A 26,640-nucleotide genomic window follows, 5' to 3' on the forward strand; every position below is an offset into this window, starting at 1 on the left:
TCTTATGAATGCAAATTTCAGTTTAGTTCCTTAAGCCGAAGAATTAACTGTCCGTCCTTCCTCTCAGAGACCATGTGGGTGTGTCAGGGACGTAGTACAGGGAGGGAGATTTGTTTATGCTGTACCTTCTCACCAGAGAACTCCACGACAAGCCTAGAAAAATGTGTCCTTAAGCCCTACCTTAATTGCGAAAAGGCCCTGCAGTTATGCTGGCATTTTGCTGAGACTTGCAAAATTGAACAAAGAGGAATGCAAGTGCAAATGAAGTAGGATTTCAAGCTAGTAAGACCTGGTTCTAAAGATTTTTTTTAAAGGTACAGTCTGCATGACATTAAAAACTTGCATAAGAGTCTGCTTCAGCAAATCTCTGTATCATAGATTCTGGAATAAAGATGATTCAGGAGAAGGGTTATTTACTGGAGCCAGATTTTTTTTAAATGTCTTTTTACATTTTGTTAGGAATTACCAAATTGTTTGAGCAGGTTGGAGCCAGGTTTTTAATACTGATTTTTTTTTAAAGGAGGTGTCTTCTGTATGTCCAATTTGTGGTGGTGTTTGAAAAAATATGTAATAATGCCAACTTATGGTTTTTCCTTCTGTTCCCTATTTGCTAGGATTGCTCAATCTCACTTTTCCAATGTCTGTACTTTTGCATGATATAATGCCCCAGTGTAGGCACGGGATTGCTGTGCTTGCCATTTTGTGGGCATTTGGGGTGATGTCACGTCTTAGTGCCTTTGCACTGTTTCCCTTCATCTGCCTTGTGAACTCTCCTCCCCTGAAAACGCTTCACTTCCCATTCCCCTCCCCATCAGGAAGAGCTGACCAAGTAGCTTTTTTTATGTCACCTCTGCACAGAGTGTTCTCTCTGTGTTCCAGTAACTCGTTTGTTTTAGGTCTGCTCCCTTCCTAGATGAAGAGGTTCTTGAGAGCAGAGACCTTGGACTTTGCATGGTGTCAGACACATAGTAGATGGTCCAATCAGGGGGCTCGCCAAAGAGAAGGAACAAGGGAAGGAGAGAAGAAAATACCCTTCTAAGGAGCCCCTGAAGAATCTGAGCAGAAGGGACCTGAGACATAGGAGGAAAACAAGAGATAATAATGTCATGGACGCCAAGGGAGCTGAGAATTTGAAGAGGGAAAGGCTGGTCATTAGTGCTAATTGCCAGGGAGAGCCAATGAGATAAGTACTGAAAATCTCCATTGTATTGTTAGGAACTGAGAAAAGATTTCCTCAGCCATGGTCACACCCTAGGTAATACTGCAGGTGTGTTAACAACACCAAGCAAAGATGTGTTGGCAGTAAGTGGTGGCAAGTGACCTCTCAGAGGGATGCATCAGTGGAGTTCCTTGGCTTGGTGATATCCTTCATTCTGACATTCCATACGATGATTTTTTTTTTTTTCCTGGTGGCAAACCCACTGAATAATTGGTCCTCTCAGTTTACAAACTGAATAAAGAGTTCAAAAATCAGAAATATTTGCAGGATATACAGTACAGCAGAGTCAGATTGAGATTTGGAAGCTAATTGGTTGAATCTTAACAGGCCTAAAATCTTGGTGGATCATTTCTCAAAAGGTGATAATGGGGCTTCCCTGGTGGCGCAGCGGTTGAGAGTCCGCCTGTCGATGTAGGGGACACGGGTTCGTGCCCCGGTCCGGGAAGATCCCACGCGCCGCAGAGCGGCTGGGCCTGTGAGCCATGGCCACTGGGTCTGTGTGTCCAGAGCCTGTGCTCCGCAACGGGAGAGGCCACAACAGTGAGAGGCCCGTGTACTGCAAAAAAAAAAAAAAAAAAAGGTGATAATGAGCAAGGTGGTTACAGTTGTAAAAGTGTACAGTTCTCAACTTGCAGCCTTCTCAAAAAATCCAAATAATTTAGTAGTGCTATTTAAAAGCTATCAAAATTCACAAGGAAATTATAGCTGCAAATGAAATAGATGTCTTTCTATGGAATATTTAAACATTCTAAGAGAAAGAAGACAGTGTCTTATTAGCAGGAGGAATAAAATGTTCATGAGATGGTAACAGCATTTAATAAAAAATATACAACTTCTTAAAAGAATAGAGTCACAGATGTAGAAAATAAACTTATGGTTACCAAGGGGGAAAACAAGGGAGGTATAAATTGGGAGACTGGGATTGACACATACACACTACTGTATGTAAAATAGATAACTAATTAGGACCTACTGTATACCACAGGGAACTCTACTCAATACTCAGTAATGACCTATATGGGAAAAGAATCTAAAAAAGAGTGGATATATGTATATGTATAACTGATTCACTTTGCTGTAGAACAGAAACGAACACAACATTGTAAGTCAACTATACTCCAATAAAAATTAATTAAAAAAACAAAGAAAGCTCTAAGGCTTTTGGTACCACACAGATTAAATTTAATCCATTTTGGTCAAAAAAAAAAAAAAAAACCAAAACACAAGTTCTTGAAGAATAAGAAATTAAAATAATTCAAAAGAGATTAATATATTTGATTTTTAGGAGAATGGAAACTTTTAAAACGTAATGGTTATTAAAGGTATAGGAATAGAAAATGTCCAGTTATATATTTTAAATTACTTAACTATGCTATAAGCTTAAGATTTCTTTTAGCTCAGAGCCTAATATATCATCATTCCTTTGACTACCTGAAAAACAATGAAATTCCACTTTTGCTGGTAGTATGAAGAGGGAGGAATGGACTTAACATTACAGGTTGTGAATATTCTCGTTTAGCCCAAACCAAGCTAAATTATTTGTGGCTGATTATCACTCATGTTGTCAGCCAGTTTAAATATTTTGAAAAGAAAGTTACTTTTTTTATGTTCACAAATTTAATACTATTTTAAAATAAATAAAAATTGTCCTTTTTTCATTACCCTAAAATTTGAATAATAGCAAATTCAAGCTGTTCTCACTTTTCTCTTTGAGAAAGTATAGTAAATGAGCTAGATTCATATCTGTTTATATTCCCAATGAGTGGAGAATAGTCGGGCAGGAGAGGAATTAAATTGCGCATATCAGGAACCCTGAGCCCTCTCTCTTTTTTTTTTTTTTTGCGATACGCGGGCCTCTCACTGTTGTGGCCTTTCCCGTTGCAGAGCACGGGCTCCGGACGCGCAGGCCCAGCAGCCATGGCTCACGGGCCCAGCCGCTCTGCGGCACGTGGGATCCTCCCAGACCCGGGCACGAACCCGCGTCCCCTGCATCGGCAGGCAGACTCCCAACCACTGCGCCACCAGGGAAGCCCCTGAGCCCTCTCTTACATCGTTTTATTTTTAGAGGATCAGGAGATTAGGGGCGCCTTCACAAGTAGGGTAGGATTTTTTTCCCTAATTATGATTTAAATCTCAGGAAAATGGAATACGTTTATCTAAAATGCATTTTAATATGCAAAGTCTCAACATGAATACTTTATTTTTAAAGCATAAATCGGAATTCTCCTTCTGTTTTTTCATACTTTCATTCCATGGATCTTAAAGACGTCCTGACAGCTGGGTTACACAGGGAAGGCCCAGTTAGATCAGCCAGACCATTCCTCCCTCACTCAGTGATGCAATGGAAATCTGCCTAAAACAGAGTTGTGCTAGGAAAATAGAGAAAGACTTTAGAGTTCTTTCAGATTTCATATATACATTTAATAATGCAACATGGTGTTCTTTTGTTTTGAGTATGGTGTAGTTTTTTGTTTTTGTTTTTGTTTTTTCAGTGTGGTGTAGTTTAAAGCATGGCCTTAGGCATAAGCGTTGAGAGTCAGGTCAAAGCTGTGTTCAGATCTCTCCCCCAGTTCCCCGGGCATTTGGCAGTCTCAGTGTGCTCATCTGTAGAACAGGGGGATTAGGAAGAATCAATGAGATGATGCATGTCCAAAGCTTAGTACAGAACCTGGCTGGTATTAAGCATGCAATAAACCACAGCTATTGTTACAGTGCCTTCCAGATGCATACACTCTTAACCCTGTGTTTGCAGCCAGCCTCTCCAAGGTGCAGCCGTACCTATTCCACACTCTGTGTGATAATAACACCTTTCCTCTAAGACTCCATTTCATCTCATACACACTCTTATTTAGCCCCGTGAGGATACTGTGAATTGGGAAAGAAAGTCACTAAATAGCTCGACTTTCAGCTTGTCTTTTGCTAGATTTCTCCCTGTTAGCATCCAGTATTTTGTACCCTAGGGCTCTACCCTGTTAGGTTTTCAAAACTTAAGCACCGTTCTTGAGATTTACATTATGGAAATATATTCTTTCTTCTATTAAATTGTTATCTCAAACTTTAAGTAATGCTTTACTTTTTATTTCTTTACTAGAAAAAAATGTATTTTCATTAAGCTAAGGGAGATTCAAGGAGTCTCATGGGCTTTTCAAAATAGTTTTGTACAAGCCACTCATTGTTTTGAAGTTCATGATACGTTCCAACTTGACAAAATAGTTTTAAGTCCTGCAAGGGAAATGGTGTAGATGTTTCTCAGAATTAGTAAAATAATTTAATAATCTAATATGTAAATAGTTTGCTGGATTATAATTATAATTTATGGGTTATAATGCAACCCTAATCTGGACACACTTGTTAAAAAAATACTTTTCTCTTCAGAAAATCTGTTGTCGTTTGAAGACCTATTTGCTAAAAGGAGAAAAGAGAATGAAACTTATACTTGTGTTGAAGTGTATCCTCAGTTAGGTGAAAAGACCCAGCTCCTAAATTCTACCAAGTAATACAACCTACTCGGCAGCCAGGAAACCTAAGTAAACAGTGATTTCTGAAACAACCCCTAAATCCTTTATAATGGTATGTATCTACTGAGTCCAGGTGCTGGGAAGAGAAAAGGCAGATTTTATCTTCTTTATCTTCTGACTCACACTGCAACCAGACAGAACATAAGAGGGGTGTGTGTGTGTGTGTGTGTGTGTGCGCGCGTGAGACCGAGACAGAGAGAGACAGAGGAGGGGGTAGGGGAGAGGAGACCCAGCCCTGGGACATGAGGGAATAAATGACGAGTTATGATTTCTGCACAGTCAATGAAAGAAAAAAGGGCAGAACATTTCCACATAAATAGAGCAAGGGGGGAGGGAACAGAGGACACCAAATGCAGACTCCGGAAGAGAAAGAAAGAAAGTATGGGACGGGTCAGGCAGGAATCTAGTAAATGCTGCTTTTTCTCAGACCACCAAACCAGCTGACCACGTTAGTCGAGAGCAAGGCAGAATCCCCGCAAAGATCACAGAGTTTCCTTTCCATTTGCTGAGTGGAGGCTGCCATCACTGATAGGTCACAGCTCATTTGCTAGACCTCTGACTTCGCCGCCAGACAGCTGACCTTTTCAAGAAGCCGTCTGCCAGGTAGAGCGCAGGATGGAAGGGGTGGGTAGGAAGCGGCGCTGGGTTCCCGGCACTGCTGCTCGGTTCACGCCCACCACGGGTTCCTTCCTCATCTCCCCAGCCATCTCTCATCTCCTTCGTCCAGCCAACTTCCAGTCGGCTGCCTGCCAGATAAGGGATTTAATAAAGACAGATGTTTGTTCTGCGTGTGTAGTCTGAAACAAAAAGGTAGGAGGAAATGTAAAATGTTTCCCAAAAGCTTGTAAAAAATCTTGAATAGTTTGGGAAGTGATAATAATTAGGCTTGCGATTTGCATAGGTGTTCATTCTTAAAGAGTAAGTTGTGTTTGCTTTATGACATCGCAGTAATAAAACAGAAATTTCACACAGTAACCATCACTTTTATTACCCGCGTGCCACATCTGTTCAAATTCCTCAGTCTTCTGAACCTAATGATCTTTTGGATCTCTCCTCGCTGGTGCTATTAGCTGTGGATAGGAGGGGCTCCTTCGTAATTCTACACCTGTTCAAGTCCACGCCTATCAACTTGCTAAGCTTCCCAAACAAGTGCGGGGTAAAGCATGAGAACATCTGAATCTGGGGTGGAGACGCAGATGGCTGAGGCTGGGTTTGGCTTTTCAGATTTTGTTAAGAAAATCTAATGTATTTCCTACCATGGCAGTTGATGACGGCAATTTATATTCCAGGACGAAGAACAAACTAAATTCATCTCAAAATGATTGTAAATCATCAAGACGGAGTAGCCTGCCACCTGAACTACTCATAGGAAATGACATTAAAGGAAGACTTCAAAGAAACATTAAAAACTTGGAACCCATTCACCTGAGGCGCCCGAAAAAGAGACCATCCATATTTCCAGGTAGGATTTGTTTCAGTTGGTGCTGCCAGTTAAAAAAACAAACCAAAAGCAACAAGGACTGTATTTCGTTTGTAATGATCAGATGTGTTACATTTAAAATTAACTTGGGACATGTCTGAGAGCTTGAAGCAGCCAACTAAACATGTTTGAGTATAAAATATAGAATGATTCTTTCATCTGAAAGCACCCCCATCTTTTTTTCTTTTATTTTCTTTATTTATTTTCATATCTTTAAGGCTCTGTAAATAGGCAGCTGTTTTATTATCTGGCAGCACGATCAGGGAACTGCTTTGCTTGCAATCCTGGAGAATTCCATGCTGCATTTCATTCTCTGGTGTATTTTCTTTATTTTGCATTATTGGATTGTTGAGTGAAGCTGATATTTGTGTGCCCCAGAAATTAACACCATTAAATACTCGAATGCATGCTTCAAATTCCTGTCTTGCATCAGAGCCTAAAACATTTGTAGTAAAGGGCTCAATTAAACAATGTGGATGGTGAAATGTATTGGAGCACAGAAGACTCAGAGATTTCAATCTTGATAAAGAGATTCTGATGGCAGCTTTAGATGTCCACGCCTGGTATTAGAGGTGTGTAGCTTGTATAAGATGCCTGTGATTGTGCACTCTCACTGAGGTGTCACTGGTAGGTGCGTGGTCACTGGAGAGGCTGAATTATTTAGTCAACTTATTTCAATACTGTTTGCATTGGAATCTCCTGGAGAAACTGAAAGTGGCCTTTTTGTTTGTGATTGATTGATTGGAGTCTTTAAGGAGGATAGATTAGACCCAACTGCTTAGGGCTAACTCTGTGATGATAGAAAATAAACAAGAATAATTCATTCAAGCTTTATGTCATCATGAAAATGAAATGAACCCCCCTAACAGTTGAGTCTTTTTAAAAAATATCTATCTATTTATTTGGTTGTACGGGGTCTTAGTTGTGGCAGCTGGCTCCTTAGTTGCAGCTTGCCAGCTTCTTAGTTGCGGCATGCGAACTCTTAGTTGCGGCATGCACGTGGGATCTAGTTCCCTGACCAGGGATCGGACGTGAGCCCCCTGCATTGGGAGCGCAGAGTCTTATCCACTGCGCCACCAGGGAAGTCCCACAGCTGAGTCTTTATACTGAGGTGGGAGCTCAATGGATTCTCGTCTAGACTGTGTCCCTAAATGGTCTCCAAGCCACCTCACCGACCCCTGTGGCCTTCAGGTACACTATTTTTTCTGCCTATTTCTGCTGCCATTCCCCTCCTTGGGGACAGCAACAGGAGATGAACTCTTAACGTCCTCACTATCTGCTAGGGTCTCCAGTTGACAAGGTAGATAGTTGCCTGCCCAAAGTTTGAACAATAGTGGCTACTTTTATTTCTAAATTCCCTTTCACATGAGCCACAACCTCATTGTCATGTAGGCCTCACTAACTTCTTTGTACAGTGGTTGACTTGGAAATGCCACCAGGCTGCAAGTCCCATACAGCTCCTAAACATCAGCTGAAAACAGAAATGTACATAGGTTGTGATAACCATTCCTATGTTATATGCTGTGTGGTTACACATAAAGAGCGGATATAACATGGGACCTGAGCGTCAGAGAAATTAAGACGCAACTCAGAATTAATAACTGGCAAAACTACGGGTCAGACGTGGGGCTTTTAACTCCAGTGTTGAAGCTGTTTCCCTCTATTACCCTGTGCTGCGTTGTCAACTGTTGTCCTCATTTGTCTGATGAGATGCAAGATTGAAGACATGTCAGCGTTCCGATGTGCATTCACTCTGACCCTTCCATACACACAGACAACTTTATCCTCTCTCTCAAGTCTCCTGTTTTCAGTCCTGCACTGAATGATTGACTGATGGGTGGATCAGCTCATTCATTCACTCATGAAATATTCATTGAGTCCTTGCACTGGTCTAGGGTGGACCTTGAAGAACCGAGCTACATGTTACTCTTGTGTTCTTATCTCCCGTTTCTCCTCTAAGGGCCATCTCACACTGCAGATAGTTATCTACCCAAAATGCAGATATGTTTGGGTCATTCCCTTACAGTTCTTCAGTGGCTACCCTCGCTCTTCGGATAAAGCCCAGACTCCTTAAAGTGAAGTACACGAGACTGCCTACCTGGCCGCTGCTTCCGTCCCTGGCCCATCTCTTTGCTCTCCTCCCCTTGCAGTCCTGCACACTCAGCCCACTTTAGATCCCCGTGGTCCATCATGCTTGCTCTTCTAGGGTAGGTGCTATATAACCTACCTGCATAGTTTCACCCAACTAATTCCTACCTTGGCTTCAGGTGTCAGCTTGACAGCCCTTGTAGGGAATGTCTAGGAAGTTGTCCTGACCCTCCCATCTGGGTGGGGTCCATTCTGCGTCCTTCTCATAACACCTGGACTTTTCCCTATCACAGCACTTATCACGTTGTATTGTAATTATCTGTTTACTTGTCTGTATCTTCCACTAGCCAGTGAGCCAGGGACCATATTGGTCTTGTAAACCATTGTGTCTCTTGTACCTATCACAATACTTGGCACATAGCGTGAACTAATAAATATTTATTCAGTTGACTCAAATCGTGATGGACAGAATGAACTCTTGGCAGCCCTTGTGTGCTCTGCTTTCTTCCACTTTCGCATCTCCCTCACCTCCCAGCACACACACAGGTGCACACACACACGCCTGTGTTCCTGTTATGCCCTTTCTTCCATTCTCCACCTGGGCTCCAAGGCCTAACTCAAGACTTCTGTCTTCTGTAATCACGCCGTCTTCCGATCTCTTTGAGTTCTCCTCTCATGCCTACCACTCACCTCCTTGGCCTCAGTACTGCATAAAGAGTCCTTCCCTTTCTTCCTGGGATTGTGTTCAGTTGTCTTAGGTTGTGAATGGGTTCAGTGGTCACTTTGTCACTTTGTGGCAACTAAGTTTCTATTTGTATAGAAACTCTTTGAAAACAGGGGCAATATCTTATATGGCCCAATTGTATCGGTGAGGGAATTGCACATAGTAGGTGGTCACTTAACATCTGGTGGTAAATTTACTAATTTGCTGTGAGACTGTGTCCGTCCTGTGGGGCCTATCTGATTCTAGCTCCAGGAAATAACTAGTTGGCAGTAGAGACTATCAAAGGGGAAGGTCTTTATACTGATTTTCATCACCATATAGGAACTCCTGGTGGGGGAAATGCAGGTACCCCTTGTCTCAGTGTGTAATTCATTTGTTAAAACATGTGTTAGGATTCTGCTATATGCCAGGATGTATTCTAGACCTTGGGAAGAGAGCAGAAAATAAGACAGTTTCTTATGTGGCTGATGGGAAAGAATTTTCCTAGCAGGATGCCTTGCATATTGTGCAAACCAATAAATACCTCTTGAGAAAAGGAGTGAAGGGGGTACCATACTCACAGCAGTGAATCTTAAAAATCAAAACCAATACATTTAAAAATCATATTTTTATGATTTTTCCAAAAGCTAACCGTTTTTCTTCCCTTGAAGAAGCCTCAACAGTAGAACTAGTTTGAGTTGCTCAGTTGAAGTTCTTCCATCTCGGCTTCACCAGACCAGGCATTAAGAGTGTAGCTAGGTCTCTAGCGGGCAGCTAACCTTGCTTCCTCGTCCTCCTGAAAGGACTCCAGCAGCTCCAGAGCAGAGGGCTCAGCTCTGTGAAAGAAAGCAAAGGAGGAGAGAGGTGTGATCCTTACACATACCCCATCCGTAGGCGCGTCAGATTGAAATGAGCATCTCATCCTGCACCTAGAAGAAAGTGGGGCTCAGGTGCCAGGTGTCATGGGTTGTTCACTCAGCCCTCGTAGGCAAGCAAGTTGGTGTGTTTGATCAGCTCATTCTTAAAATATCCTACTGATTTTACAATCATCTGTTTGAAAAGCCAGGAGCCATCTGCTTGGAGGAAACAGGCAGTTCCACGTACTTCCTTGTTGCTTAGTCAGAGGATGAGTGTGGGACCTCGAGGAGGAGGGCCTTCTGGTCAGGACTCACGTGGCAGATAGGCCAGCACGTAAGCTAACCTCCATTCTCATTTTTAAGTCAGTTCTGTTCCAAAGGGATTTTTTAAAAAAAATCCTAAACAATCTAAAAAAAGTTATTTAAAATCATTTTAATAAAAAAAACAGATTTTGAACATTTTCTAAAGTAAAACTGCTTTTTTTTTTTTCTTGCTGTATGTAGGATTTTATTGGAAACACACGGAAGTAGTAAGAACACTGGCAGCTAGATGGTTCTAGCCTCCCTGAGGGTGGCCAGAAGGAGACAGTGCAGCTGGGCAGTTGGGTTCGGGCTCCCTCCTGGACGCCTGTGTATCCCAGGCACAGGGAAAGACACTCTGTAATTAAGCGCGCCTCCTCCAGCTTGATGTTAGAATTCTGTCACTCTGGGGACTTTCCTGGCTTCGCCTTCCAATGCAGGGGGTGTGGGTTCGATCCCCAATCCAGGGACTAAGATCCCACATGCCTCGCGGCCAAAAACCAGAACATAAAACAGAAGCAATATGGTAACAGATTCAATAAAGACTTTAAAAATGGTCCACATCCCCCCCACAAAAAAATCTTTAAAGAATTTAAAAAAAAAGGAATTCTGTCACTCAGGATCCCTGCTGAGTAGTGATTTGATGACGTTTCAGCAGGGCCTTCCAGGGACAAGGAGGACGGGGAGGACCTCCTTAAGGTCGCACTGTAAACAGTGCTTCCTGGGATCGTGTGCAGTTGGATTCAGTGGCTCCTCTTGGTGATGACAGGACCCATGTTTCGTACACCTGGGTGTCTTTGATGTGGGAGGTGCCCTGGAGGTGGTGAGGTGTGCAGGCAGGGTGGAGGCACGTGAGAAGGACCATGTCACGACCTCTCCGGAGCCGCACCCCCGTCTATCTGGTGGTGTGACTTCCTACCACGGCTGCTTCCAGAGGTGGCTGTGCTCAGGGTCTAAGACAAGGGAGCCTCAAAGGCACGAGTCTGAACTTGTCCTCTCATGAAAGGATTTCAGACAATGGATTTCACCAAGGAAGTATCTACCTCACAACTGGGTTCACGTTCTGATCCCCCATCTTACTAAATGTGTAATGGACGAGTCACCTGATCCCTGGGAACCTGTTTATTTCTTCATCTGTGAAATGGGAGCGAAAACACCAGTGTCACAGGGTTACATGAAATGCAAATGAGATAGTAGGTGAGGATGAAATGACACACAGCTGGAATTGACTGTGTTCGCTTATTCTTTGTTGATATCAAAGGTTTTGTTTCACATAATTTGTACTTTACATGGGTGGGTGGTAAGTGTAATTGGAACACTTATGCAAATCTTCATGGATGGAAAGTTATCCTAAGTCGTCAATCAAACCCTCTGCTAAGGTAAATTCTATATAATGAGACACAACTAAAAGACCTCTTAATTTTCCATGAAAAGAGGGTAACATGGAAGCTCTTCTTAATAATAAAAATATCCATATATTTTCTCAACATGAACCCATTAAACTTGAGAGTATTGTCATGTCAGGCCTCTGAAAATTGTTCTGTATTAGAAACAACACTATCTGTGATTTCAAAACTTACTTGTGGCCTTGTGTTTAGTGATTTTGCCTAACTTTGTCTAACACCTTGCTTTTGGAAATTCAGCTTAGGCTTTTTTTTTTCGGTTGCACCTCGTGGCATGTGGGATCTTAGTTCCCCGACCAGGGATCAAACCTGTGCTCCCTGCAATGGAAGCACGGAGCCCTAATGACTGGACCACCAGGGAAGTCCCAGCTTAGGCTTTTCTTTGAACTAAAAGTTGGAATAGGATGGTAGTTCATTCACAATTACATATAATGTATAGCTTATATATAAGATTATAAATGAATTCACCACTTGAAATTAATCTTTTTAAATATTAGGAGTATTTAGACTTCCAAAAGTTTTGAAAGTCAATGTTTGACATTTTGATTTAAAATATTAAAAATATTTATAGCATTTCTTACTCAAAAATACTAATGCAACAAAAACTGAGTTATCCTGTTTCCTTAAATAATTGTATTTGTTTTTTGGAAAAGTTTATTCAGGGAGGTGAAATTTCTGTTCTTGTTTTGCTTTGTGTTTTTTTTCTAAAAAGAAACAAAACCAAAAACTTAATGAGGATATTAGTGGTAACCCAGTTACTTTTAAGGAAAACAAAAATGCTAATACTAGTCACATGTGTGATAACCAAAGGGAAATATGTTTTACCTTTATGCAGGGACACAGAATAAGCAGAAGGCATTAGATTTATGGCTTGACTTCAGGCTTTTTCTCCTTGTCATGAAAAAAATAAAATAAATACAAATATACAGTTCTGAATACAGGACTTACGATATAAGTGTATTGAGAAGTGGCTTAAATGCTCCTGTTCTAAAAGCAGTTCATTTCCATTTGCTGATTTATAGCAAATGTATAACTTTTCAGATTTGAGAGCTCCCACACACTTTTCTTCCCATTCTTAAATCTAACACTCTAAGGTCTAGTAGTCACATCTAGACTATGAATAGATTGTGTTTTTACATCCACATAACTTTATATTTACTCAAGATACTTCAGTGATAATTTTAAGCATTTTAATTGTTTTCATAAATAATGTACTTTTAACAAATATTTAACAGGGGATATGGCCATCCAGTTACTCAGTTATGCAGAGAAATGACCATACCCCAACATTTTTTTGCTTCAAATACCTTGGGACTCTGTACAGAATGTTTACCTTCAAATTTTAATTAGAATATCTCCAGCATTTCTTTAAAACCTAGGAGCTTAAACAGGTAGTCATCTTTGGGTGACATGCATGTAAAAACTCTCATTACAAGATGGTCAGAGTGTTTTAGGTCACGATTTCCAAACCTTTCCATCCTAAGTGGGGCATGAGTTAATTTTTTTGTGCCAAACAACAGATTATCAGATTTACCTTTGAACATCCTGGGAGTTCCTAGCATAGAGATGCAGGAACCACAAAGGTGGTATGTACTTTGTCAGTAAATCAGATTTCTCCATGGTGCTCCCTCAGCGATCAAATCATACTTTTCTCTCCCACCCTGATACTTAAGAGAGACTAAGTCATCTTGATGGATAATCAATACTGGATGGTGTTTTGGAGTAATTGTGGGCCAGAAAGATTCAATTCAAAGAAACATTCTTTAATTTTAAGTATCAAAATAGTGCCCAAGGATAAATGGAAGATATGCATATGAGAAAGACTACAACACCTATTCAACAAAAATCTAAGCTATCTTGCTGAATGACTACCAGATGCAAAATGCTGCGAAGGACAGGTTGATGGTTAAGACATTGATACACAGCAATTTGTTCTCCTTTCTAATTTTTTACTAGGAGAGCAGGGTGCACTAATTTGGGTGTTCGTGCTTCTCTGGCACAAGTGTTTAAGCTCTGTGTTGCACCAGCTAATGGCAATACTGACACCGTGTCATCTGGCACAGAAACCCTAATTGGCAGTGAAGCATCTCCCTACAGGAAAGTCCCAGGGGATCTTAATTGTCCTCTGCATCAGGGTTTCTTTGCTGGGAGATTGTTTACCTTTTGTAAATTGTGACTCTTCCGCACCCTCTAAAACACTTCTGGCCTGATCAGTCACCTGGACTTGAATTTTTTCAGCTAAGGAACCTGAGGACAATGAGGAAAGAACACCAGGGCCTGGGGACTGCCCTGAGTTCAGATCCAGCTCTGGGAAGGACAGGTGGAAGAAAGCCACGCCCCTCCCTAAGCTCTGGGCCTCTGGGCAGGGCAGGCAGATCCTGGGGCACTGCTGGCATCTCTGTGCTCCCCTTCAGGCCACACTCCACTGATCTCCCTCATCTGGGCTGGAAACAAAATAAAGATCAAGCCTCCTGGAGGCCAAAAACAAAAACAAAAACAGAACTCAGTGAGAAAGAGTTATAAGTCGAGTGTTCCTCCCCAGGGTCCAGCTCAGGAAGGGTTTCCAGTCTTCTGAGATTTTCAAATGCTTGTACAACTAAGGGAATATTAACTGAGCAACTTAAGGCATTCATTTTCAATTAACTGCACAAATGCAAATTACTGGAGAAGGTTTCTCAGAATCCACAGGCACCAGCCCTGGAGATTTGATTGAGGCAGTCTAGGCTGGGGCTGGGCTTCTAACCGCTTTGTGAAAATTATCCCCAGGTACATGGGACGTTTGTCCCATCCCCTAGTTGAGAACTGCAGACTTAAAGGAAGTGGAAAAGATCCTCAAAGATCAAAGTCATTCTTAAACTATCCCCGGTTCACATGTAGGAAGCAGTAGGCATCTATTCATGGCAGGCCCCCGGCCCTGCCCCTTGTCATTCAGTCCCCTCTCCCACATACCCTGCCATCACCACCCTCAAAGGTCAGTGTGTTCTTGCGCAGGAAGAGAACCTGTATTTTCTCTCCTAATAGTGCCTAGATTTGAGTTCCATTATATACAGGCTTCCTCCTGGTTCCCCCTCATAATCTTACACACTACCCATCTAGGTCTTTGTTGTAACCCCTGCTCACATCAGAGGGTAAAACACTACGACTGTTTCTGCCACCCCTTGATCAATTTTTTAAATGTTAATGATGTGCTGAATGTTTGTGTCTGCCCCCCCCCCAGAATCCATATGTTGAATAATCCCCAATGGGATGGCATTTGGAGATGGGGCCTTTGGGAGGCAGTTAGGTCATGTGGATGGAGCCCTCATCAATGGGATTAGTACCCTTGTGAAAAAAAGACAGGAGAGAGATGATCTCTCTCGATTTCTCTCTCTCTGTCTGCCATATGAGGACACAGCAAGAAGTCAGGAAGAGGGTTCTCACTAGACACCAAATCAGCCAGCACCTTGATCGTGGACTTCCCAGCCCCCAGAACTGTGAGATGTAAATGTTTGTTGTCAAAGCCACCCGGTCTATATTAATCGGCTATAGCAGCTTGAATTGACTAAGCCAACTGGATGAATGAGAAATATTTGAGTCCATAAAAGAAGAAAAACTCTTAATACAACAAGCAATACAAATAATATAATAAAATATAGAAATGTTCAATGAATGAAAGTTGATGAATATCATGCACGATACTTAGTACTGCACAGAAATTGCATTATTCAGAAATAAACTATAGCGACTTATTTTCTTTTGTTATTGAATCACATCCATCCAAAATAAATAGCAGTTGGGCAACTTCTCAAAAGAAATATTGCCAAAATGTAATTACTTTTAATAAAGATGCCACAAATTACTACATAATTATTTAAACAAAAGGCAATGCAGTTTTGGAAGACTGTAAACATCCCGATGTTGTGACCTTGTACTTTGTCTTAATTTCTGCTGAATTAGAAAGGGCTTTGCTGTTTCACATATACCCATGCTATTCAGTCCTTCAGCAAAAAAGTAGGTGACTAAAGTCTGTGTGCTTAATCATGCTTGATGAATGTTTATAATGATAGAAGCCATTTTACTGGTGGTAAATCAGCTTCTGATTTCCACACCAAACACTCCCACAAGCACAAACATGGTTGGGCAGGAGGCAGGGAAGTGGTCTGGAAGCATATCCGTCATGGACAACCTGAAATGAAGATGCAAAATCTCCATCAGTGGGGTGCTGGTTGGGCGTAAGGGGGTACAGAGGAGGCCCAGAAGGCATTTATCTAACATGCTCAGCAGAGGGAACTTAAGAAAAAAAAAAGCAAGCAAAAAGAAAATAATATTACACTTACATCTGTTCCCCACAGCAGGGAATTTGCGGGGTGGTTTTTATTTTGAACATTTTACTGCTATGGATGGGGCAAAATGACTTGCAGAAATGAAACTGTGTTTGGTGCTTGCCTCTGTGGAGTGGGGAAGCTCCCTGAATGTCACCGAGATGATGAAGAGGGAGGGTGGTGGCAGGAGTGTAATCCTTGTTTATTTGATAAGTAATGGTTCTCTCTTTAAAAGGCTCTTTTAAAGTTTCCCGGCCTTGAAAGTAATGATGAGTGAACACAAGACTGGATAGAGTGAGATAGAAAGGGTGGAAAGTTTCTGTTCCATCCTCTCCCCCAGACAACAACGGATTCTATCTCTCTATCCAACCACTGCCTCAGGGGATCGACTTATAGGAAATCGAAGCAGTGGGAGGGAGGGAGAGCCAGCCGGGAAGAGTCCATTGGCTTCTCATTGTCACACTCCTCCTTGAAAGGCTCCCCAGCTCAGCCTGCACATTATTGCTTTAAAACAATGTTAGGATCTAGCTCAGTTGTATTTGCGCAGCAGAGGTAGAAATGACCAACATATGAGCTGTTGATGTTCAGACAGAAGTCCAGCATTGCACGTTGCTTTCATTAAGTTGGAAAATACAGTGCATAGAAGTTGATGAAAAATTTACTCAAAAATCCACCACAGGGGCTTCCCTGGTGGCGCAGTGGTTGAGAGTCCGCCTGCTGATGCAGGGGACACAGGTTCGTGCCCCGGTCCAGGAAGATCCCACATGCCGTGGAGCGGCTGGGCCTGTGAGCTATGGCCTCTGAGCCTGTGCGTCCGGAGACTGTGCTCCGCAACGAGAGAGGCCACAACAGTGAGAGGCCCGTGTACCGCAAAACAAACAAACAAACAAACAAATAAAAAATCCACCACACTCTTTTAGGGGCTACAGTAGAGGGGTACATATATGGTTCTGCTTCTTTAAAGTGTGGACATTTGAGATTAACACTGTAAAATAGATTAATATGTAATTGTTGTGCACAAAATACAGGTTAATCAGCCGACTGTCCCTGCTCTGGACCAGAGTGTTTACAAGCCTGGGATCTTGCTTACTGTACAGTACAGTTACCATCTTAACATCCCACGTTGCTGTACGCTACTCATTGCTGAATGGAATGGCTCATAACATCTGTTTAAAAGCAGCATAATAGGGCCTCCCTGGTGGCGCAGTGGTTGAGAGTCCGCCTGCCGATGCAGGGGATACGGGTTCGTGCCCCGGTCTGGGAGGATCCCATATGCCGCGGAGCGGCTGGGCCCGTGAGCCATGGCCGCTGAGCCTGTGCGTCCGGAGCCTGTGCTCCGCAACGGGAGAGGCCACAACAGTGAGAGGCCCGCGTACAGCAAAAAAAAAAAAAAAAAAAAAAAAAAAAAAAAAAGCAGCATAATAAACTATTCCATAATTTATGACTTTAAGTTTTAAAAGTTATAAAATGTCATGAATTTCATCCCAAGTGGCAATATTTCTCCAGTCAGTTTTTAAGGAATATGATTAGATGAGGAGTATACCTCACTTTCAAAATATTTTAATTTCATCATTGAGGCAATTGGAAGGACACCCATTTTAAAGTCTTGGGGATTCTTCAAGCTTCGATCTTGCCAATTCTGGGCATTAATGAGCTAAATCAGCTTTTTGTTCATCATTGCTATTGTTTTGGTCAATGAGAGGGCATCTTAGAAGACTTATGGTGTTTCTCCAAAAGTTGAATTCTTAATTCCTTGCTAATTATTCATCTTATAGATATGTCTTTGAGTCCTGGGATTTACTGTTTTTTCAGGGCTCACACTGCAAAAAGTGCTTGGTGGTTGTGTTGTTGAAGAACTTAGACAAGCAAATAACTCACTTGGCAGGGAGCGCAGTGGAAAATCAGAGCATCGTTGAATTACGGGTCTGAAAGAAATCTTAGAGAGCATCTAATCCAATGCACTCATTTTACAGATGAAGAAATACAGACCTACACAGACAGCTTTACATTGAGGGTCTCCTGCTTCCCAGCATAATCTTCATGAGATCATCACCAAAACCTAGTTTAAGAACCTCTGGGGTCATTTTTTGTGAACAAGAAAGTGAGGAGAAAATGATGCCCACAGCTTTCCTTGTGGGTCCCAGAGGCAAGCAACCCATGCACCAGCCTGTGTTTATTCAGCCTCCACACACCCACCCTTCTGCACAGGACACTGCAGTGAAGAGGCAGGGCAGGGGGAGGTTGAAGCTTTAAAAGGTCCATGTCAGTCCCAGGTGGTGACACACCCAGCTGAAGGGCAAGCCTGGTCCAGTGCACGGCATCAAGATCTCAGCTGGGGCTTCCCTGGAGGCGCAGTGGTTGAGAGTCCGCCTGCCAATGCAGGGGACACAGGTTCATGCCCCGGTCCGGGAAGATCCCACATGCCGCGGAGCGGCTGGGCCCGTGAGCCATGGCCGCTGAGCCTGCGCATCCGGAGCCTGTGCTCCGCAACGGGAGACGCCACAACAGTGAGAGGCCCGCGTACCGAAAAAAAAAAAAAAGATCTCAGCTGGCTTTATTTTTCATTCTGTCCTTTAGAGATGAAAAGTCTGTTTCTTTGATGAAAGGAATCAAGCGAGAGAGGGGGAATTTTAGTTTGGGGAAACTTTTGTTCAAGGAAATGCACAGGAAACATGATTGTCCTCAGAGATGTGATCCAGGGGAAAACTTAGACCCTATATAAACATTTCTTTTGTGGGGGGGGAAGCTGTAGGAATATTTTCCTCTTGAATGGTGAAAAGGTCTACTAAATTGTCATTGTCCTCACAGACTAAGATCACCATTCCCGTGTCACAGTGGGGAAGCTAAAGCATATGGAAATAATCTGTTCAACGTTAAGAGGGCAAATTTGAGACAAGATAAGATTTCACAACTTTTCAGTTTCCAGTTCTCCTTCACCAAATATTCTCTGAGGTTTATTCCATTCTCGTGTTCAAAAAGTTATAACCCAAAGCAGCTTTAAAACCCTATATCTTAGTGATTGAACAAAAAATGTATATGTCTTTTTTTTTCCACACAGGGTATAACCAAATCCCTAATTAAAAATCAGTTAATAAGGCCCCTGATTAAAGGGGCATCGAAGGTAGACAGTAGACTTAGCCTGACTGCGCTTGTGGAGCAGCTGTGTGCCTGCATCTATCATTGAAAAGTAAATACTTTGCTCAATTGAGGGAAATGTATTACTTTTTAAGGTTGTCAGGGCTCAATTTAATCTTTGAAAAATAGGTCACACTGTTGTTTTGTGTGGTCCTCAGTTTAAAAAATTATCTAACCACAAGTTCTATACCTCTGAAGGGGTATGTAATAAATAATCATTACTTTGGGAAAAGGATTTTAGAAGAGCTCAAAATAAAGCAAAAAAAGGTTTTCTTTTAAAGCTAATTTCTTCTAAGCACTAGGGTTTGAAAATACAGAAGAATTTTTTTTCTGTTTTAAAGTTTTAAAGTAATAGAAGGAGAAGATCATATAACCTTACATAACCTAAAAGTTAGCTGGGAGCAATTTGCTCTTAAAATTTAAGTAAAGATTGATCGAGCTTCCATGCCAATACCTACAGAAAGTCCCAGGCCCAGCCCCCAGATCTCTATAACTTCAGAGGCACTGTCCTTCTGCTTAAGTTCCTGCTTCTGCTAATTTTTCTTTTTCAAATATTTCCAGTTTTTATTTCTTTCTAGGCATACGACAGGATTTTACTTCCTTTCCCCTAGAATTTAGTATAACCATTTGACATTTTGTGGCCAGGGAATTTTGAGAGTCACAATTCGGTGTGTCATGATTGGGTGGAAATTTTAAGCACCATATCTGAGACATCATATCCCCTTTGTTCTACTTCATTGATTGTAGAAATTGATGTCAAGATAAGGCCTTCCTCAGCCTGAATCCAAAGAAGCGTAAGTAAACACCCTGTAAATTCTGCTAATGTTTTGTTTGTTTGTTCTCTTTTGCCATTTATGGATATTCCCATTATCGTCTTATGCTGTGTGAATTCAGAAGGGAAGCTCATCCTCTTTCCTTGATTTCTACAAACAAAAACTCAACCATAAAAGCCTGTGTGTACAGCAGATTCTGTGGATGTCCAGAGAGACAAAGAGGATGTAGGTTTTAGATATTCATTCAGCACAGACAACGCTGATTTAATATTAGATGTCCCTGTTCTTGAAAAGCCCTTTCAGCCACCCTGACATTTGAGATTTCCCAGTGCCTACTCTACCAGTATTCTTAACCCCTGGACATCTTGGTGACTTCTTTCTTCTTTTCTTTTCCCATCGATTCTTTCAAATTCCTTTCTACCACACCATCCCCAGAATTTCATGTTCTTCTCTCTCTGTCATAGAGAGCAATTCTGATCTTACCAGCTGCTACCCCCAGCTCTTCCTTTGGCCTGTCACAGCACATCCAAAACCAATCTAGGTGCTCAGCAAAATCAAAGGGCCATTTGAGATTACTTCCTTTAAGCCCATGGTCATCATAAGGGTACATGAGAACCATCTCAAATTTTGTTAAAATTAAATTCAGATGCTGGCTCATCTGGTTTGGGGTTGGCATGGGAGTACTTACTTTTTTTTTTTTTTTTTTTTTTTTTTTTTGCATTACGCGGGCCTCTCACTGTTGTGGCCTCTCCCGTTGCAGAGCACAGGCTCCGGATGCGCAGGCTCAGCGGCCATGGCTCACGGGCCCAGCCGCTCCACGGCATGTAGGATTTTCCCGGACCGGGGCACAAACCCGTGTCCCCTGCATCGGCAGGCGGACTCTCAACCACTGCACCACCAGGGAAGCCCTGGGAGTACTTACTATTAATAGTCATGATTTGATTCTGATTGAGGGATCTTCCACTCATTCTTTGAGAATCTCTGTAGTCTAATAAGAGTCATCCTCTATAGGAGGCAGCTGGATTCTAGATAACAGGGTTTTTCCTCCTTTACATATGGAGTATACCTACAAAATCCTGCAAAGACCCCGCTGTGATGGGGGTTAAACATCTCCCTATCATCCTATTGCTTTACCATCTTATGGTGTAAGCCCAAGATCACTCTGCTTAGAAGCTCTGTCAGCTAAAACTTTGCTAGACTCATTAGTAGGGGATAAGACTCATATTTCCTGTCTTAATAGGATTTATCTTGTCAATTATGTTTGTATTCACTTGAACAGGGCCAGTGACCCATGTAGCTAAGTTACATAGAGGACACAGCTTGCTCTGGGACAACCCAGGGAACTTTGCTTCCCATCCTCCAAAGATGTAGAACAGAAGACGGTCTTAAGGGATCAGGAATCAAGACCATCTTGGGTTAGCAGGTGTTCACATTATTTTATATTTTTAATACCCAGACTAGTTGTGATAATTTCATATTGATTTGGGCAGCATTATTCAATGAGATTAGCTTTGTTTTCCACTCAGTTTACAAGAGAGCTATGTCCCTTTTAAAAGATAATTTAATTACAAACCAGAAACTGATCAGAGGCTTATTATAAAGTGTATAAATGATCCGTACTATGAATTAATAAATTCTCTTACATAATATAATGCATTTTAAATAATTTGTTTTACACAAATGTGGTACACCTTTCAGGAAGCTGCCAACTGTGTTGTGATAAATACGTATATATCTATACTATCCTTCCTAATACATTTACTGTCTTTTGTCTAGTTTCTGTCATCCTTTTACCTCAATTCTTAGCTCTTGGATTAAAAGAGCTAAATTTTCTATTTATTTAATGTCCCTGAAACATTTATCTAATGATTTCTGCCCTCAGTGGGTGTTCAGGAAAATGCTTACGCCCCAGCCAGAGCTGTGCCATACTCTTCCCTCTTCCAGTAACAGTGTGTGGACCTAGATACGTACTTGAGCCACCCTGTACACCCTAGAATATTCCCTGGAAAGTGGGATAAAAATAGTATCTAATCTCTAAAATCTCTACTATTTTAAGGACCCCTCTGGAGTCTGGAACTGCATCCCCGAAGTAGTTCTCATTCACTCGGAGCTTTAATCCTCTTAAACATTGAGATATTCTGTAACACCCCGCACCTTCTTTCTGACAGTGCCTCTGTGGTGTTTTAGCCCCTTTACTTTCAGGATCAAGCCTACACTCTTGAGCATGGCTTTGAAGACCCAGGAGCCCTCCCGGGCTGGCCCTGTGCTCAGAGGGAAGGCTTCGTCCCTGCCCCTGACCTTCCTGCACACGTTCCACATGGAACCACTGAAGCCCTCTGGCCCTGCTCCCCTCTCCCTGGGGCGGGTCTTCACCCAGGCGTACTTGTAAACCTGCCCACCTTGCTTTTCTCTGTCATATTCTTTGTCAAGGCTGAGCTCAAATGTTACCTTATCTCTCAAACTGTCCCTTAACACTCCCACCCTCAGACGGTTTAGTTGTATCTTACCTTTTGTTTTGTACGTCTTCACACACTGTTATGGTGTTTAATGCTGTTTGTATCGTTAGTACCACCCCCTCTGTTCCAAGCCTTTTTCTTTTTTATAAATTTATTTATTTATTTTATTTTTGGCTGCGTTGAGTCTTCGTTGCTGCGCGCAGGCTTTCTCTAGTTGCTGCGAGCAGGGGCTACTCTTTGTTGCGGTGCGCGGGCTTCTCATTGCGGTGGCTTCTCTTGTTGTGGAGCACGGGCTCTAGGCGCATGAGCTTCACTAGTTGTGGCACACGGGCTCAGTAGTTGTGGCGCACGGGCTTAGTTGCTCCACAGCATGTGGGATCTTCCTGGACCAGGGCTCGAACCCATGTCCCTTGCATTGGCAGGTGGATTCTCAACCACTGCACCTGAAGGCAGATACTGTGTATCCCATGCATGAATGAATGAGTGAGTAAATGAATGAATGGATGCTTTTCCTATCTGTCTATATATTAACTGCCTGGTCTGTCTTAGCGATCAGTAACATGCACAAAGCTAAACTATTTCCCAAGAATTGATAGTCATCCTTAGTATTAGTTTTCCAGTGAAAGTGGTTTATTTTCCTCTCTCCAAATCCCTCATCACCTGGACTCCTGTTATTTTACTCTTGCCTTAATATATCCCATTTCGAGAGGATTTTTTGCTTATAGTATTAGCTACTTCAAATCCTTTGCAGATTTAAGTAAGTGAGAAGTATAATGCAGCATCTTCTGAGCCTCATGTGAGCTGAATAAAATCTTTTTCCATCAAAGGCTGCATCATTTTTCCTACTTTCCTTCCCCACTTACTGTATCCTGGTTAAAACAGATGTCAGCTCTGTATGAGTCCATCAAGTTGCCTAAGGTTTTGAGTCAGTACCCTTTATTAATTTATTTTGCTCCTGCATCCATGATTGGCTAGAATTATTTGACAACTTCTTTTTGGCTAACATAGATTTACAAAATAAAACTTTCTAATGCACTTCGCTTTTGCTGGTACCATTATGCATGTTGCAATAGCAGAGAATATAATTGTGTTTTGTGCAACAGTGTGGAAGAGTTAAGTAGAAAGAAGGAAAAGAGACTCAACAAAAAGAGATAACTGTAAGCTTGTCAGAGAATCAAAGTGAATTTCCTAAAATTATTAATATGGTGACAAGTATCTGTAACTTCTGTATTAAATCATCGGATATAAAGTCTTATTCCTAAGATAGCTCATCAGAATGATGGTTCTTTGATGTATGGAATGGATTGTTTACCTGATGAAGCAACACAACAGATATGTAAGGGATAACCAGCTTTACAGCTGACAGCAAAAGCCTTCGGGCCAGGACTTTATACGTTTGGCACAATTATACTTATTGTGTATCAGTGCTGTATAAATATTTAATAACAGTTCCTCCCACACCTATTCCTGGCAGGTCAAGCCTTCCTGACTTGTCATGTCCGTAATCAAATATATTTTTCCACATTAATCTTTTGAGGTGTGGTGCCACTCTTAGGCTGGTTCCTCTGGGACCACCCATCTTCTCTAGGCTTGGGGTGTGCTCTGGATGACTGGAATATAGATAAATAGCTGTGAAAAAAACTCTTCATTTTTAGAGTTCAGTGACTTAGAGAGTGAGCTATATTTCCTCCTAAAGGTGAAATAATCACCTTTGTGGAGGTTACACCAATACCTGGGCTTCTTCATCCAGGCTCTGTAACTCACAGCTAGACTCTGGTGAGCTCACTTTACCTCTCCTGAGGTCAGTTTGCTCATCTGAAAAAGATCTAATCGCAAATGTTGATTCTGGCCCCAAAGTTTTAGCATACTGCCTATTTCCAGATATAATATTGGTGCTTCTTTACTCAAAAGACATTAGCTCATTCTTAAGTCTGTCTTTCTAGTGAATATGAGAAATGTGCTACTACTTAAATATTTCATCTGTTGTCAGACTTTTTTCTTTAAGAGGAATTTACCCAATATTCACTATATAGAAGAAGAGAATCATTATGGGAACAGATTGGAATTCCAAAGCACATACATATAGAATACCATAGCTATTTAATTATGTGAATTTTTAAAGAATAACACCTTTAAAGTGATTGGAAAGAACAAAATCTACTGGCTCTGGGAGACAAAACTCTGCTAATCGTGTGAACTCTGTCCCTTGGTTTCTTCATCAGTAAAATGAGATAAAGACGTAAAGGGGGACGTCCCTGGTGGTGCAGTGACTCCACGCTCTCAGTGCAGCGGGCCCAGGTTCAGTCCCTGATCGGGGTATTGGATCCCTCATGCATGCCGCAACTAAGAGTCCGCATGCCGCAACTAAAGATCCTGTGTGCCACAACTAAGACCCAGCACAGCCTAAATAAATAAATAAATAAATAAATATTTAAAAAAAAAAAAAAAAGATGTAAAGGGCCATTATGGGCAGTTACAGGAGTTTCAACTGGAAACTTTCTTGTAAAAAGATACTTCCAAGGCTGGTGTTTCGAGTTTCCTGACGGTGCTAGTGTCTTCATCTCCGTCCCTCACACTTTCCGTCCCGATCCCTCTCATGACTTCTGCCACAATCCCTTTATGCCTGGCTTCCTTTGGAGCTACCACCTTTGCTCATGCAAAGCGGTATTTGCCATCGGTGGTGCAGCAACACCAATGAGCCCACAGAAGGATTTAATCTGTCTTTTGGTTCCATCAACAACTTCCTCCAAAGCCCCAAGTTTATCTGCCAAAAGTGAAGTAGTTAAGGCCCCATAAGAAAGCTGTGCAAATCCTTTTGGTTTTATTCACCTTGTCTTCCTCTCCTATCTGGGAACTCCCAGTCTGCAGAAGTTTTGTTTGTGCACACTGAGGTTTCCAAGGGTGACTCGGGTAAACCTGAAAAGTTCTTTGGTCCAGGCCAACATCAGGATTATTTCTACCTGTAGTCACTTTCACGTTCACAGAGTTAAACAATCATTCAGGGACGTGAACCCCAGGTAGGTTTTCCTGCAGGAACACAGAGAGCTCTGTCTACTGCACTGAATCTTCACAGTCAGGTGACCAACAGTAACTATTGTGCTTCCCATTACAACAATTTACACCTATGTTACTCTCAAGTTTAAATTGTTAATATAATCTATTAATATATTAATACATGGATATATTATCATATAAGCCACTGACACTGTTTCTAAGTGCAATATGTCTTATTTATTCCTCTGAATGCCTTTAAAAATGTATACTTCTTCCAAGTCCCCAAATACTGATTTTGACCTCTCCATCATTGACTAGGATCACCTTGCTTAATTCGAGCTTCATTTCTATATTAGTAAATCTTGTAATTTGTATTGTTATGATAATTTTTCCACATTGATTCCCCTACCAATAGCTGTGATTCATAGAAGAATCACGGACCAGTTCATCCATTCATTCATTCTGTAAATTCTTTTTGAGTACCTACTACATTCCAGGCAGTGGACTAGAACTTGTTCATAAGTATTAAAGTGTCCTACGACAGGTATACCTCATTTTATCATGCTTCGATTTATTGTGCTTCACGGATACTGCAGTTTTTACAAATTGAAGGTTTGTAGCAATCCTGCATTGTCAGACAATGCTTAGCATTTTTAGCAATAAAGTATTTTTTAATGAAGACAGGCATGTAAACATAATGCTGTTGCACATGACAGACTACAGTATAGTGTAAACATAACTTGTATATGCACTAGGAAACCAAAAAATTTTTGGGACTCGCTTTATTTCAATATTCGCTTCACTGTGGTGGTCTGGAACTGAACCTGCAATATCTGAGGTACGCATACCTCAGCTGAGCCTTCAGTGATCCATATTAGTGACATCAAAGATCACTGATCATAGATCACCATAACAAATATAATAATAATAAAAAGTTTTAAATATTGCAAGAATTTCCAAAATGTAACAGAGACACAAAGTGAGCAAATGCCGTTGGGAAAATGGTACTAATAGACTTGCTTGAGCAGGGTTGCCACAGACCTTCGGTTTGTAAAGTAGCCAATATCTACAAAGTGCAATAAAGTCAAGTGCAATAAAACAAGGTATGCCTGTATTTCTCCCTTCCATTCTGTCAATTTGTTTCATATTTTGGGGAGCTCTGACGTTTGGTGCATACATAATTGTTATATCTTCTTGGTAAATTGACCTTTTTATCATTATATAAAGTTCTTTGTCTCTTGTAACAATTTTTGACTTAAAGGTTTTTTTGTTGTTGTTATTACTATGCCACCCCCGCTCTCTTTTGATTACTATTAGGATGGATTCTTTTTTTCCCATACTTTCACTTTCAACTATTTGTGTCCTTAAATCCTTAGATCTAAAGTAAGTCTCTTGTAGAAAGCATATAGGTGG

The 26,640-nt window shown here is 41.5% G+C and overlaps 1 protein-coding gene across 1 annotated transcript in view; it reads left to right on the plus strand.

Annotated features, from left to right (window-relative positions):
* The first annotated feature begins 5,852 nt into the window (after positions 1–5,852).
* Positions 5,853–26,640, plus strand: part of FRY (FRY microtubule binding protein) — a 324,059-nt gene continuing 303,271 nt past the window's right edge. Inside the window, exon 1 of the mRNA XM_082602261.1 lies at positions 5,853–6,199. Within this exon, the coding sequence (XP_082458387.1) occupies positions 5,995–6,199 (205 nt within the window). The 5' untranslated portion in view covers positions 5,853–5,994. The remainder of the gene's footprint in view (positions 6,200–26,640) is intronic.

The sequence above is a fragment of the Mesoplodon mirus genome (assembly GCF_964341445.2).
Source record: "Mesoplodon mirus genome assembly, chromosome: 17".
In the NCBI taxonomy this organism is placed as follows: domain Eukaryota; kingdom Metazoa; phylum Chordata; class Mammalia; order Artiodactyla; family Ziphiidae; genus Mesoplodon; species Mesoplodon mirus.